The sequence below is a fragment of the Mytilus californianus genome, unplaced genomic scaffold (genome assembly GCF_021869535.1).
Source record: "Mytilus californianus isolate M0D057914Y unplaced genomic scaffold, xbMytCali1.0.p SCAF_6, whole genome shotgun sequence".
NCBI lineage: Eukaryota > Metazoa > Mollusca > Bivalvia > Mytilida > Mytilidae > Mytilus > Mytilus californianus.
The window spans coordinates 27,569,865-27,583,361 of record NW_026262712.1 but is presented as its reverse complement, the minus strand read 5'-3'; the positions used below and the strand labels follow the sequence as shown (position 1 = coordinate 27,583,361).

The window sequence follows — 13,497 nt, the reverse complement described above, 5'->3', positions numbered from 1 at the left end:
CTTTTGGCTTTTAACTAGCTTTCAGTAACTGCGAATACTCTCAAATCGTTTTTTTCGTGTTAATTTGACCTGTTGATACAATTTGTAATGCATTTTTGTTATTCAATGTTTACTTTTTTTGTGTTATATCTCGTCTTACTATTTTTAATATATACCAACTTTGAAAATTATTTAGAGTGTCGATAAATTTTCACTTCCGTACTTTGAACAACAAATTTATATTTGTAAAAACAATTTCCGTACTCCATGTACTCCTTACAACAACATTATTATATTTACCTATGTACGTTATTTTATTGAACGCCATTTTGTCCAAGATTAAAGTTGTCTTTCAGATATTGTTTTACATCCCCTTTTTTTTATTAATATTTTATTTACATTGTGTCATAGATCAAATTTATTCGGTCAGTGTATGTTTACTTGTTTTTGTTAAAATGTCTTTTGTTTGAGTTAAGCCATTTCAAATGATATAAGTGTTTCACGTTTCTAGTTCTTTATATAGACTAGACCGTTGGTTTTCCTATTTGAATGGTTTTAAACTAGTAATTTTTGGGGCCCGTTAAAGCTTACTGTTCGGTCTGAGCAAAGGCTCCGTGTTGAAGGCCGTACTTTGACCTATAATAATTAACTTTTTACAAATTGTAACTTGGATGGACAGTTGTCTCATTGGCACTCATACAACATCTTCTTGTATCTATATAATCAGAAAAGCAGACACGATTTGCAGCATGTCCACCCTTGATGATTAAATGATGAATTGCATCATATTTAATATAAAAGAAGGTATTTGAAATATATTTCTTTTTTCTGACATTAATTCCTTAGAAATATCCATATTGAACTTTTTTTAAAATTCATTTACAGTATAAACCAGTGAGATAATGGCTAGTGCAACAAATGTCTGTGGCATATGCGATCTACGTCATATTACCAAACCATCAGTAGCCTGGTGTCAAGAGTGTGATGAAGGATTTTGTTCTGGTTGTGAAGAACATCACAGCTTAGCAAAAGCAACCAGACATCACAAAACGATACCAATGGCTGAATACCAGATGTTGCCTCCGGATGTCCTGCAGATCCCTCAGTCTTGTTCCAAGCATGATGAAAAGTTTCTTGTATACTGCAAAGACCACGAAATGCCATGCTGTGGTAAGTGTGCCATTGAAGTTCATAAAGGATGCAATGAAGTTGTCAATCTCGACGACATAATTAAGAATGCTAAGACCTCTACCTCTTTCAAAGAAATAGAAGAAACACTTGATGAAGTTGTAGATAGTATTAAAGAAATACAAACATTGTACAGGGGAAATATTACTACACTTTCAGAAAACAGAAAACAAATTGAAAAGCAGGTTCAGGAAATTCGTTTTAAGATCGATACCCACCTCAATGAAATACAGAAGAAGTTGGTAGATGAACTACAAGAAATAGAGGAAACAGAAGGAAGAAAAGTTTCCCAGCTGCTTAAAACATTAGAGGAAAAAGAGAATAATTTAACAAAGTACCAGAATTTAATTGCAAATATCAAGCAGCATGCTTCTGACCTCCAGGCATTTATGTCAATAAAAAAAAATGGAGCAGGATTTACCTAACGAAGAAGAGTTCACTCAATCATGCCTTGACGGAGACAAAGTGAATATAAGAGTCATCACATCAAAAATCGATGAAAATGTTGAAACCATCATGAAAAACGTAAAACAAATAGGGGAAATAGTTGTAGTAGTAAAACCGACCAAAGCTATTATACGAGAAAGAATGAAACGCCAAGCTCAAATAATTATTCCAAAAATACAAACAAAATCAATCGATAATATTACAGCTCAGCTGCAGCAGACGATAAAAATGACTTCTAAAGACGTAAGAGGTTGTTGTATTCTCCCAGATGGTAGAATGGCATTTACCTGCACTGAGAGGAGGAAGTTAATTTTGATGAAGGCCAACGGTACCAAAGATTTTGAGATGAAATTACTAGGTGCATACGATGTCGCAAATGGAACAAAAGATAACACGGTTATTGTATCGTCATGTCTCCGTAAAAGTGGTATCAGTATTGTCGACATCCAGGACAGGAAGATAAAGAAGTTTATCCCTGACGAATACCAATGTTTTGGTTTAGTAGAACGAAACGGAAACGTAATATTTTGTTCCGGTTTTCTGAAGATGTTAAACCTGCACACTGAAACTGTTCGCACTATCAAAACTGGAAACGTATCCTCATTTTCGTATGTTGATACAAATGGAAAGAACATTTATTATACTAATACTTCAAATTCTGGCCATTCGGTAACATGCTGTGACTTTCAGGGTGTCCTTAAATGGACTTTCAAAGATGAAAATATTTTAAAAAATCCCCGAGGAATATCTGTAGATGACGATGACTTCTCGTTTGTTTTATCAGATGATTCAGTTGTACTTATTTCGCCTTGTGGTAAGCATCATAAAACACTTTTATCTTCTAGTGACGGACTTTGTGACCCACAAGCGTTGCATTATGACAAAACAAGAGAAATCTTATTAGTTGCACAGAGGGAAGAGAAAGCATTTTTGTACAAAATAGATCGAACATAGAATAACAGATCTAGATAAAAAATGTAATATAAAACGTATATTCATATATATTAAAGTCATACACTACAAATGTACATGCCAAGTTAAATTACAGGAGGCATACTTTTTTGTTCATGCGGAAATCGTTGGGAGCATCTTTTTATTGTCTTTAAATGTGTTTATTTTTTTCCTTTTTCGATCTGTCTCAGGATTGAAGTTTTCCTTTCAAAATATTATTCTTCTCTTGAATTTTTAATTTAATTATTGTTCTTGGTTTATATTGTAACATTTATGGCCGAGTTGCACGAAACTTAAAATTGGCAAATAAAATGTCGAAAATGTTGATGTCACACGGTATTGCTGGAATATCTCTGACAAGAGGTGATTAGTGGGGTATCTATTTTGTGTGATCGACTCCTCGTACAGATTTCACTTAGATCCTTGAAACTGAAGGTTGAGAATTACAAATGTTTAGGGGTTACATTCGGTCATAACGGAAATGCCATAACCATTGCGGAAAATTTGTAGAAAGGCGGCGGAAGAGCACTAGGGAAGATCATATTCAAAATTCACAACAATAAAGACTTCGGATTTAATGCCTACGAAAAACTGTATTATTCGTGTGTAGTTCCTATCTTAGATTATGTCTCCAGTGTCTGGGGATACAGACAATTTCGAATGATAGACAATATTCAAAACCGTACAATACGATATTTTTTTGGAGTTCATCGTTTTGCGCCTACTCTCGCCCTACCTGGGGATGTTGGATGGATCCCAAGCCAGTTTCGAAGATGGACAAACATGGTGAGGTATTGGAAAAGACTACTCAAGTTTGAAGATGATCGCATAACGAAGCTTGCTTTTATGCAAACTATAACCGTTATATCGACAATTGTTGTAGCGAATTGAAGGACATTTTCTGTAAACTTAATTTAGAACATTATTTTTTAATCAAAAACTGCTATTAATTTCAAAAATGTAGAAATGCACATTCAGCGCCTTTATTCAAACATATGGAATGATAATATACAACAAGTGACAAAACTTCGTACTTATATAACTTTCAAATCTGCCTTTAATGAAGAACAGTATGTAAACATCTATTTAACCAAAGTCGAACGCTCCCATTTAGCACAATTCAGATGTGGAATATTACCTCCGAGGATAGAAACCGGACGATATATTGGTGAACGACCAACAGAAAGACTTTGCAAATTTCGCACTGAATACTCGACCGAAACTGAAACTTTTTTTTTACTAGACTGTACATTCTTTTCTGGTATACGAGAACATGTATTTATTAACTACTTCCTTTATATCTATGGACAATAATGAAAAGCTTAAATTTTTAATTAGTAGTCATATTCGAAAACTAGCCAAATACATCGTACAGGCATATTCCAAAAGACGCAATTCTGTTTACAAATAGTTTAAGATTTATATATTTTTCAAATTAACTTTCGTCAACAAAAAGATAATTTCATGAATAATCTGTTATTTCCAAGAACGTGATATAATTGTTTTATAATTATGTAATTTCATTTGAGGTGACTTATAGGTCCATATATTGGGTCGGGTGTATTAATATTTATCATGTATTATATGTTTCTAATCTGTACATATTTACACATGTCACTTTAATAAATAATTTACTTACTCACTTACTTACTTACATATTGAAGTTGTCCAACTGCTGTTATGGAATTGTTTAATGAATATATCATTTTAGTTTTCATTTAAGTTTGGAAACATATCAATTTTTTAGCCAAATTTACAAAAGACGCTATCTACATTTATTTTGTTTAATCAACTGCCCCTATATTTTTCAATCGATTCCTAGCACTTGACAGATAGAGTGTATAAGTTTATGAATATACGTTAATGTTTCGGGGCCAGCTGAAGTCCCGTCAAAAAACTGTATTTAATGAATCAGAATTTGGATTAATTTTCATCTTTACACTAAATAAGTATATAAGTATGGTCTACATTTATTATATTTCATTATTATAAAGACAAGCCGTATGTAATCAAAGGTAATCAAAAGAGGAGGAGCTAAAATTAATTTTGAAAATCCTATAGGAGATGCTCGGCTATCAAGAAATATTATGTAGTTTTAAATATATATATGTATGAATAAAAAAATCTATCTTGTCTTCGTGAAATTGTATAGCAAGATAGAAATGATTGTCATCAGATTTCAAAGGACGTTTCATGTTAATATAAGTCTTATATTAACATGAAACGTCCTTTGAAATCTGATGACAAAACGTTAAAGCGTGATCAGTTTGGCGCGTACTTATCATTGTTCATTGGCTAATTGTTCGAAAGCTTGATACAAGTTATTGCTTGCTGGCATGTTGTTCGCTAGCTTGAGTCTGGTTTTGATATGTTGAGCTGTCGATTTTGCCATTTGATCATTGATTACAAACTTTCACCTTTGAATTTTCCTAGGATTACGGTATTTTTGTTATTTTACTTTTAGTCAATAACAAAAAAGTCTAATTTATTCTTTTTATTCGAGTGTTTATATAGCAATTTTCTTGACTCTCTTTATGTCCTCCGGATTATTTTGTGTGTCGTCGCGTTGACGTAAACTTCGCATCTTATTGTATTCTATATTTAGGTTGTTCGGTTGCAGTATTGCAATCATTTGGCGGAACCACTATTGTGTGTCCTAGTCCCGGCGTATGCTTAATAGGTTAAAACAAGTTCAAATGTACATTACTAAAATTTGTATAAACAAACTCCATTCTAAACTGAAATTTGTTCAAACCAGTTTGACCCGTAAGTGTTCGATAAAACGACTAAATAGTGTATTGTTTATTCTCTTTGTATTTTTTGTGTCAATATTGTAAAAATTCAAGTAACTTTTTTTCGATAAAATAAAATACGACGAAATAAACTCAATAGATATACATGTAGTAAAAGGGTCTGGATGGGGGTCTTTATTTCTATTATTTTTCATCTAATTGTAAGGTCATGTTTCTCTTTATTTTTGGTCCATTATTCTCCTATTTTATTTTGGTTGGCCAATTTTTCTCTATTCTTTAGTTTCTGGTTATTTTCTCTAACCGTGTCCCATTATTCTCTAATCTGTAAACCCCATCCAGATCCTCTTTCATTTTCAATTGTTAGTACGGAAATCCGTTTCACAATTGTTTGATTGGTATTATACATTTTCCCTTGCTTTTACTTGTGTACTAGTAATTTGAATTTGGGTCAAGGATTTGATGGATTTGAAAGAATTTTGTGCCGGTTCTAGGTTCCACAAGGTGACATTTTAACCACCCAGAATAGTAATCATTGTCCTGAAATCGGATGTCTAAATATGGACTCATAGTCAGCCAACCAAACATCGCTAGAAGCTTTAATTTTCCGCTCGTACCATAATTCGATACCTTGGAGTTATAGTACTGAACTTTAAATGATCACGACATGACAAAGTGTTTAACAATTAAAAAAGAAAAAAAAAACAACGAGCTGCTTTACTCTAAAACAAAAAATGACCATAAGGAACAATAATACGTGTTTCTACAAGTTCCAATATAAAGTTCTATTGCATGCATATAACAGAAAAAGGGCAGATTTAAAAATAACAAGAGGCTCAAATGAGCCTGAATCGCTCACCTGGTTCAAATATGCCATTTAAATAATTTGTTTCTCCTTTATTGCAATCGATTATATTAGCTCTTCTGTAGATCTTATTTACTGGCAAAAAATCCTGAATGTTGAACTTTTTTCATTTTTATCAATGGCGTTGACAGTTTATTTTGGACATTCAAACTTATAAGTTCAGATAAACTGACACCATGGGTTAAAAGGGAAAAAGACCAACAAACAAACACCAGTACACAAAACACAACATAAAAAACTAATGACTGAGCAACACGAACCCCACCAAAAACTCGGAGTGATCTCAGGTGTTCTAGGAGGATAAACGCTCAAACACTTTTAATTTGTGGTTACAAATACATGTTAACTCTTAAGATACATAAAACTAACCTTTGTATAGGTTTGCAAGGCTATTTAAACGAATGTTAATCAATTACACTTCATATAAAAAAGCCATCGAATGTCCGTTATCTATAATATATACCAACTTTGAAAAAGGCTAAGCTTCTAACTCAGTTAACATCACTTGGATTCCCAAGTTGCATGCTGATTTTAGCTATTGAAAATAAATGAAATAGTATTCAGTTTCACACTGTCATTCAATTCGAAATAAACAGGGATGCACAATACCTTAAAATTTACTTCAAACCGCTATTTTGTCTAGATGGGAAAACCGTTAATGAGCTATCTGTCGTCCTTATTTACCCACTCTTTTTTTTTTTTTGCTTAAAACAAATATTGACTGAGATGCTGCTTCCTTGTGCTTATCAGGAGACTGACCTTATTTCACTTTTAAACGTATATTCATAAAAGAAAATTGTCTAGCGAAAGTAAGTAAAACTTTCAAGATGTATTCCTTTATATCCTACAATTAAAGAAACGCTGTCTTAAAACAGACTGAAATATGGAACCTTTTTTAGTTGGTCTTTTATGCATTTATTATTGTGTAATCAAAACAGATTAATGTTTGTAAATTGTTAACCCATTTGATATGTATTTATCATTATTTTACTGATGGTATGTTTTTCATTATGTAAATATTCTGGCACGCGTTCATTTATTTAAAGCGATTTTTGTCTACATTATCACAAATAATTCAAATGAACTGCCGTTTATTATCAAGTTTATTAGTTTACTAGTTTGCGTGCAGACATTCACATGATCATTTTCTATTTTTACCTTTTAACTTCCTTGCCTATGTCGCAGCCTGTGTTTGGATTGTCTTGATTCAGGTAATTAACGGTTCAATCATGATGTGCCTATACATAATCGTGCACTGTTTTTATCATAACTAATTAATTTTCAAACTGATTACAGCCCTTGGATGGTGTAAACTTTCTACAAAAATGTGTATGGTGTGATGGTGTATGGCATATAGTGCAATGGTAGAAGGTGTATGGTGCTATGGTGTATGGTGTAAGGGGAATGGTGTAAATGAATGGTATACGACATTTAAAACTATGCAAAATATTGATAAGAACTGAGTTTTAATTTTATACATTAATTTACAATATTGTGTTATGCTGTGTTATGGTATAATGTGTAAGGTGTATGGTGCAAAGGTGTAACGTGTATGGTGTAATGGCACCGGGTGTATGGTGTAATGGTGTATGGTGAAAGGTGTAATGGTGTATGGTGTAAGTGGGAAGTTTACACCATCCAAGGACTGTATATGCATGTAATTGAATTTGGAAATGTAGTTTCATTTTTATTATTTATTCGGGGCGGGGGTTGACCTATTTAAAAGGTTTTCAATATTTATCATTTTATTTTACCCATTATTTGAAATGTGTTTCCAAAATATACAATTCCTAAACAAACTTTACAATGACTTCTGCAATATTTTAGCATTTTTATTCTAAAAAGCTTCGAAGTACTTCGTACATTGTAGTATCATACTTTTAATCAATATCTAGTGTTTGAATAAAACATAAGAAGATGTAGTATAATTACCAATGAGACAAATCTCCATCACAGACCAAATGACATAGAAGTTAACAACTATAGTCACTGAAATGTAGCTGATTTAATATTTGGAAGATGATGTGTATCGTTTTGTGTATATTGTCATGGGTGGTATTAAACATCCGTCTTAGACAGGACGTACTATGGTATGCCGTATTCCGACTATCCGTATGTTCAACATCTCAAATTTTTAATAAATCAATTCTCACAAAATGACAATATCAGGATTGGCGAGAAGGTCCCCTCTTTATTGTAAAACATTGTGGTGGTGTCACTTCAGTAATATTAGTCCTGTCAGATTTGAAGGACTTTTTATACGATAACTCCAATATTCTTGGATTTATTTCTTCAAAGTTTACATTGTCATTGTGATTTACAAATTGATTTTATTGGCTTCATTGATACATATTGAGCTGGATATTGGTAATGATAGACTGTGGATACCATATAATGGTTGTAGTATATGTGTGTCTGGTAGTTTTGCTTTACATGACTTTATTTCCATTATTTATCAATAAACTTTATGTTTTCATAACAATATCCGGTTTTAGTACTATAAGTTATAGGTCAATTAGTCAATTAAATTTGAATATATAATCAATGTGAGATGTGAACAAAGAAATAAGAATATATACAATGAGACACCTTTCCATCCAAGTCACAATGTGTAAAAAGGAAACAATTATAGGGCAAATTATGGCCTTCGATACGGAGCCTTGGCTCACATCGAACAGCAATAACGGACTACAAAATCACTAGAGAAGTGTAAAACAATTCAAACAGGAAAGCCAACGGTCTAATCTATATAAAAATAAACGAGAAACGAAAAACACTTATGAACCTTATCAACAAACGACAACCACTGAACGGGCTCCTGACTTAGGACAATTGCAAACAAATGCAGCGGGTTTAAACGTTTTAACAAGCGCCAACCTTCACCTTAACCTGAAACAGCAGTTTAACATTACTCAAATAAAAAGATACACTATAAAATATCAATTGAAAGGGTCAAAACGTCATATAGGTGAAAACAAGTAAACATACACTGAACGAATACATTTGATCTATTACACAATATAAATACAATATTAAAAAAAGATTTAAAACAATGTCAAAAAAACAACTCTCACCTTAGACAAAATGCCGTTAAACAAAAAATCGTATACCAGAAAATTTAAATATAATAATTTTGTTGTTATGAGTACGGAAACATTCGTTTTTTTATATTTCACAGAATAAATAAATTTGTTGTTCAAAGTACGAATAAAGAAGTGAAAATTTATCGTCATACTAAATACTTAATTATTAAAGAAGGTACATATCAAAAATAGTGAGACGAAATATAACACAAAATAAGAAAACATTCAATAACAAAATGCATTACAAATTGTATCAACAGGTCAAATTAACACGAAAGTACAATTTGAGATATGTCCATCTGGCATGGTATATCTGACCATGAACTCATTTTCAATGATCATTTTGACCAATGTAAAGGTATTGTGATACTTGTAGTAAATCCTTAACATTAAATACAATTTCACTCAAACAGACATAACATCATGTCCTCTATTGATTTTGCAGTGTTGAATTTCATCTGTCGCAGCGAAGAGGGCATTACGTGTACTTCTTGTCCGTCAGTACGTCTGTACCCAAAATTGCTTACCGTTTTCTAATGTAAGTTTGCCTCGTCCAAATGGTATGAAACTTATACATAATGCTCATTAATTTAAAGTACATATCAAGTTAGAATTGGCTTGGCGTGGCGTCACTTTTACCGTTCTAGGGTTATTGTCTATTTACAAATGAAAAAAGCAGAATTTTCATTTTCTGTTCCCAACTTAAGTTTGTCTTAACCAAATATTATGAAATTTATACACAATGCCACAAAACTGAGATCAAGTTCAAAGTGGCGTCACTTTTACCGTTCTTTGAGTTAGTTCCCTTTATAATGTTATATGCAAGCGAGGACATCATCTGTGTCCCTTTGAACCACTTTCTAGATGTCCTGTACGTATACAAGTCAGGAATATGGCAATTGTTATCTAATGTTCGTTTCTATGTATGATGGCATTTAATTTTTGATTTTCTTTTGCAGTTTAGTGTTTATGTTGTTCCGTTGTTTTTAGCTTATAGTTGATGTATTTCCCTCGGTTTAAGTTTGTAACCGGGATTTCTTTTCTCTTAATCGATTTATGACTTGTGAACAGCGGTATACTACTGTTGCCGTTATTTCTTTTTATTTTATGAGAAAAGAAGCGTATTTGGACTAGATATAGGAAGATGTGGTATGAATGCCAATGAGACAACTCTCCATCTAGGTCACAATTATAAAAGCCGTTTTTTTTTCTTACATTAACATTAGCAATATCTATGTCGAATGTTTTTCTTTTATTCACAGTAAAAACCAGTGAAATAATGGCTACTGCATCAAATCTCTGTGGTATTTGTGATTTTCGTCACGTGACCAAGTCATCTGTAGCCTAGTGCCTAGAGTGTACTGATGGGTTTTGTTCTGGTTGTGTAGAACAGCACAGCGTTGCAAAGGCAACCAGAAACTACAAAACGATACCAATAGCAGAGTATCATGAACTACCTAAAGATGTCTTGCAGATCCCTCAATCATGTTCCAAGCATGATGAAAAGTTTCTTTTATACTGCAAAGATCATGAAATACCATGTTGTGATAAGTGTGCATTAAGGTTCATAAAGGATGCAATGAAATTGTCAATCTCGACGACATAGTCAAGAATGCAAAAACCTCTACCTCTTTTCAAGAAATACAAGAAACACTTGCTGAAGTTGTAAATAATATTAAAGAAATACGAAAATTGTACAGGGGAATTATAACTTCACTTTCAGAAAACAGAAAACAGATTGAAAAGCAGATTCAAGAAATACGTTTAAAGATCGATATCCATCTCAATCAAATACAAAAGAAGTTGGTAGATGAAATACTAGAAAGTAGAGGAAACAGAAAGAAGAAAAGTTTTTCAGTCGCTTAAATCATTAGAGGAGAAGGAGAATAATTTAACAAAGTACCAAAATTCAATTGCAAATATCAAACACCATTCATCCGACCTTCAGACATTTATGTCAATGAAACGAATAGAGCAGGATTTAGTTTACAAAAAATAGTTCAATCAATCATGCTTTGACGAAGACAAAGTAATATGAAAGTTATCACATCAAACATCCACTAATCTCTTGACACCATCATGAAAAACGAACAAACACTTTGAGGAAATAGCAGTAGTATTAAAGCCCACCAAAGCTGCATTTCGAGAAAGAAAGAATAGGCAAGCTCAAACAATTCTTCAAAACAAACAAGCAACAACCATTGCAAATATTAGAGCTCGGCTGCAGCAAACAATAGAAACGACTTCTGAAGACGCAAGAGGTTGTTGTATTCTACCAGATGGTAGAATGGCATGTACCTGCTTTAAAAGGAATATGTTAATTTTGATAAAGTCTGACGGTTCTAAAGATTTTAAGATAACATTACCAGATGCCTACGATGTTGCAAATGGAACAACAGATAACACGGTTATTGTATTGTCAAATGACATCTTTAAAGGTGGTATAAGCATTGTCGATATTCAGGACAGGAAGATAGGGAGGTTTATCCCAGTCGATTACGTATGTCATGGTTTAGTAGAACTAGACAGACACGTGATATTTTGTTCATTATCTGAAATGAAGATGTTAACCTTAACACTGAAACTGTAAACACCATTTATACTCCAATCGTTTCCTCATATTCGTATGTTACTACAAATTGAAAGAACATTTATTATACTTCATATTATGGTTATTCTGTATCTTGCTGTGACTTTCAAGGTGTCATTAAATGGACATTTAAAGATGAAAATATTTTGAAAAATACCCTGCGAATCTCTGTAGATGAGGATGGCTTCGCGTTTGTATTATCAAATAATTCAGTAGTACTTATCTCGCCTTGTGGTACGAAGCATTGGACACTTTTATTATCTAGTGACGGACTTAATGAAGCTCAGGCGCTGCATTATGACAAAGCAAGAGATATTTTGTTAGTTGCATAGAGGCAAGAGAAAGCATTTTTGTACAAAACAGATCGAAACTAGAATAAAAGATTCAGATAAAAACGTTATTTAAAAGGTATATGTTTATAGATTGAAATGTGACACCAAACAGTTATGCATATTTTTAAGCAGGGAAAGAGTTGGGAGCAATTATTTATTAGGTCTTTCCACTTTTCTGTGGAAAGACCTATTGGTTTTCTTCTGATTATTATTATTATTATTATTATTATTATTATTATTATTTTCTTCTTCCGCCACTTTTTTCTGACGGTGCTTTTTTTGTTTCGCAAGATGTCGCTTAGATTTTTTGTGTATGATATCGAACAGTTATTGCGATTTTGAAACTGACCCTGTTTAGCCGAATACTTTTTATTGTAAGAGTTATCTCCCAAAACACTGTTTTTCTTGTGTACGCATCTCCTTCGCAACCGTAAATGATTATGACGAATTTATGTCTCCAATTTGTTCGTTATATCCTCATAATCTTAAGATTAATTTTGACCGAAGCGGTCCAGAAACTCCATATGAGAGTTATTTTCCCTCTGTATTTAAAATAAGTAAAATGAAATTGTAATTGGTAAACCATAAGTGATAGGGACCTAGGGTCTTTTGATTTGAGGTCCTTGGTCCAAAAAAAAGAAAATAGGGTCAAGGTCAAAGGTCAAGGTCATTTTTAAATTTGGATTTTGGCTTATTTTCACCTCTTTTCAAACACGATATAACATATCGACAACATATTTTTACGTAATTGTTAGTTGCGACATGTCGTAACACATACATATAGGTTTAAAGGGTACGCTTACATCAAATTAGAGTTTTCTCCCCTCTTTTAGGGTCTTTTGATTTTAGGTCCTTGGTTGATGACCTTGAAATTGAGCTCAAGGTCATAGGTTAAGTTGACGTTCTAGATTTTGACCTTTGCTTTTACCTCATATGTATACATGATAAATCCATGGGACTTTTTGCATTAGGTTTCAAGTCATTTAACCTAAGAAAAGCCAACCGGAAGTGACCTTGTGTAAACCGGAAGTAGCATTTTTTTGTACTAAATTGATGAAAAAGTTTATAGAACCAGATATTTTTGGTATCAGTGTCAATTAAACGTTTGAATAATACCGGGAGTAACATTTTTCAAACCGGAAGTAACAAATTATCTCCCTTATTCAAAAAATATTGTATAGAAACCATATATTTTTGGAATCAGCGTACAATAAGCTATCATTTGAAGCTGGAAATGACATTTTAAAACGAATTTTACTATTTTCATATTAAAATACATGTGTTTTTGTGGAAAGACCTTCAATTGTTCTCT

The 13,497-nt window shown here is 32.6% G+C and overlaps 1 protein-coding gene across 1 annotated transcript; it reads left to right on the top strand.

Annotated features, from left to right (window-relative positions):
- The first annotated feature begins 1,239 nt into the window (after window positions 1-1,239).
- On the top strand, window positions 1,240-12,248 carry LOC127706811 (uncharacterized). The gene is made up of 2 exons (XM_052211496.1): window positions 1,240-2,305; window positions 11,965-12,248. The coding sequence occupies exons 1-2, from the start codon at window positions 1,573-1,575 to the stop codon at window positions 12,183-12,185; spliced, it is 954 nt and encodes a 317-aa protein (XP_052067456.1). The 5' UTR covers window positions 1,240-1,572; the 3' UTR covers window positions 12,186-12,248.
- The last annotated feature ends 1,249 nt before the right edge of the window (window positions 12,249-13,497 follow it).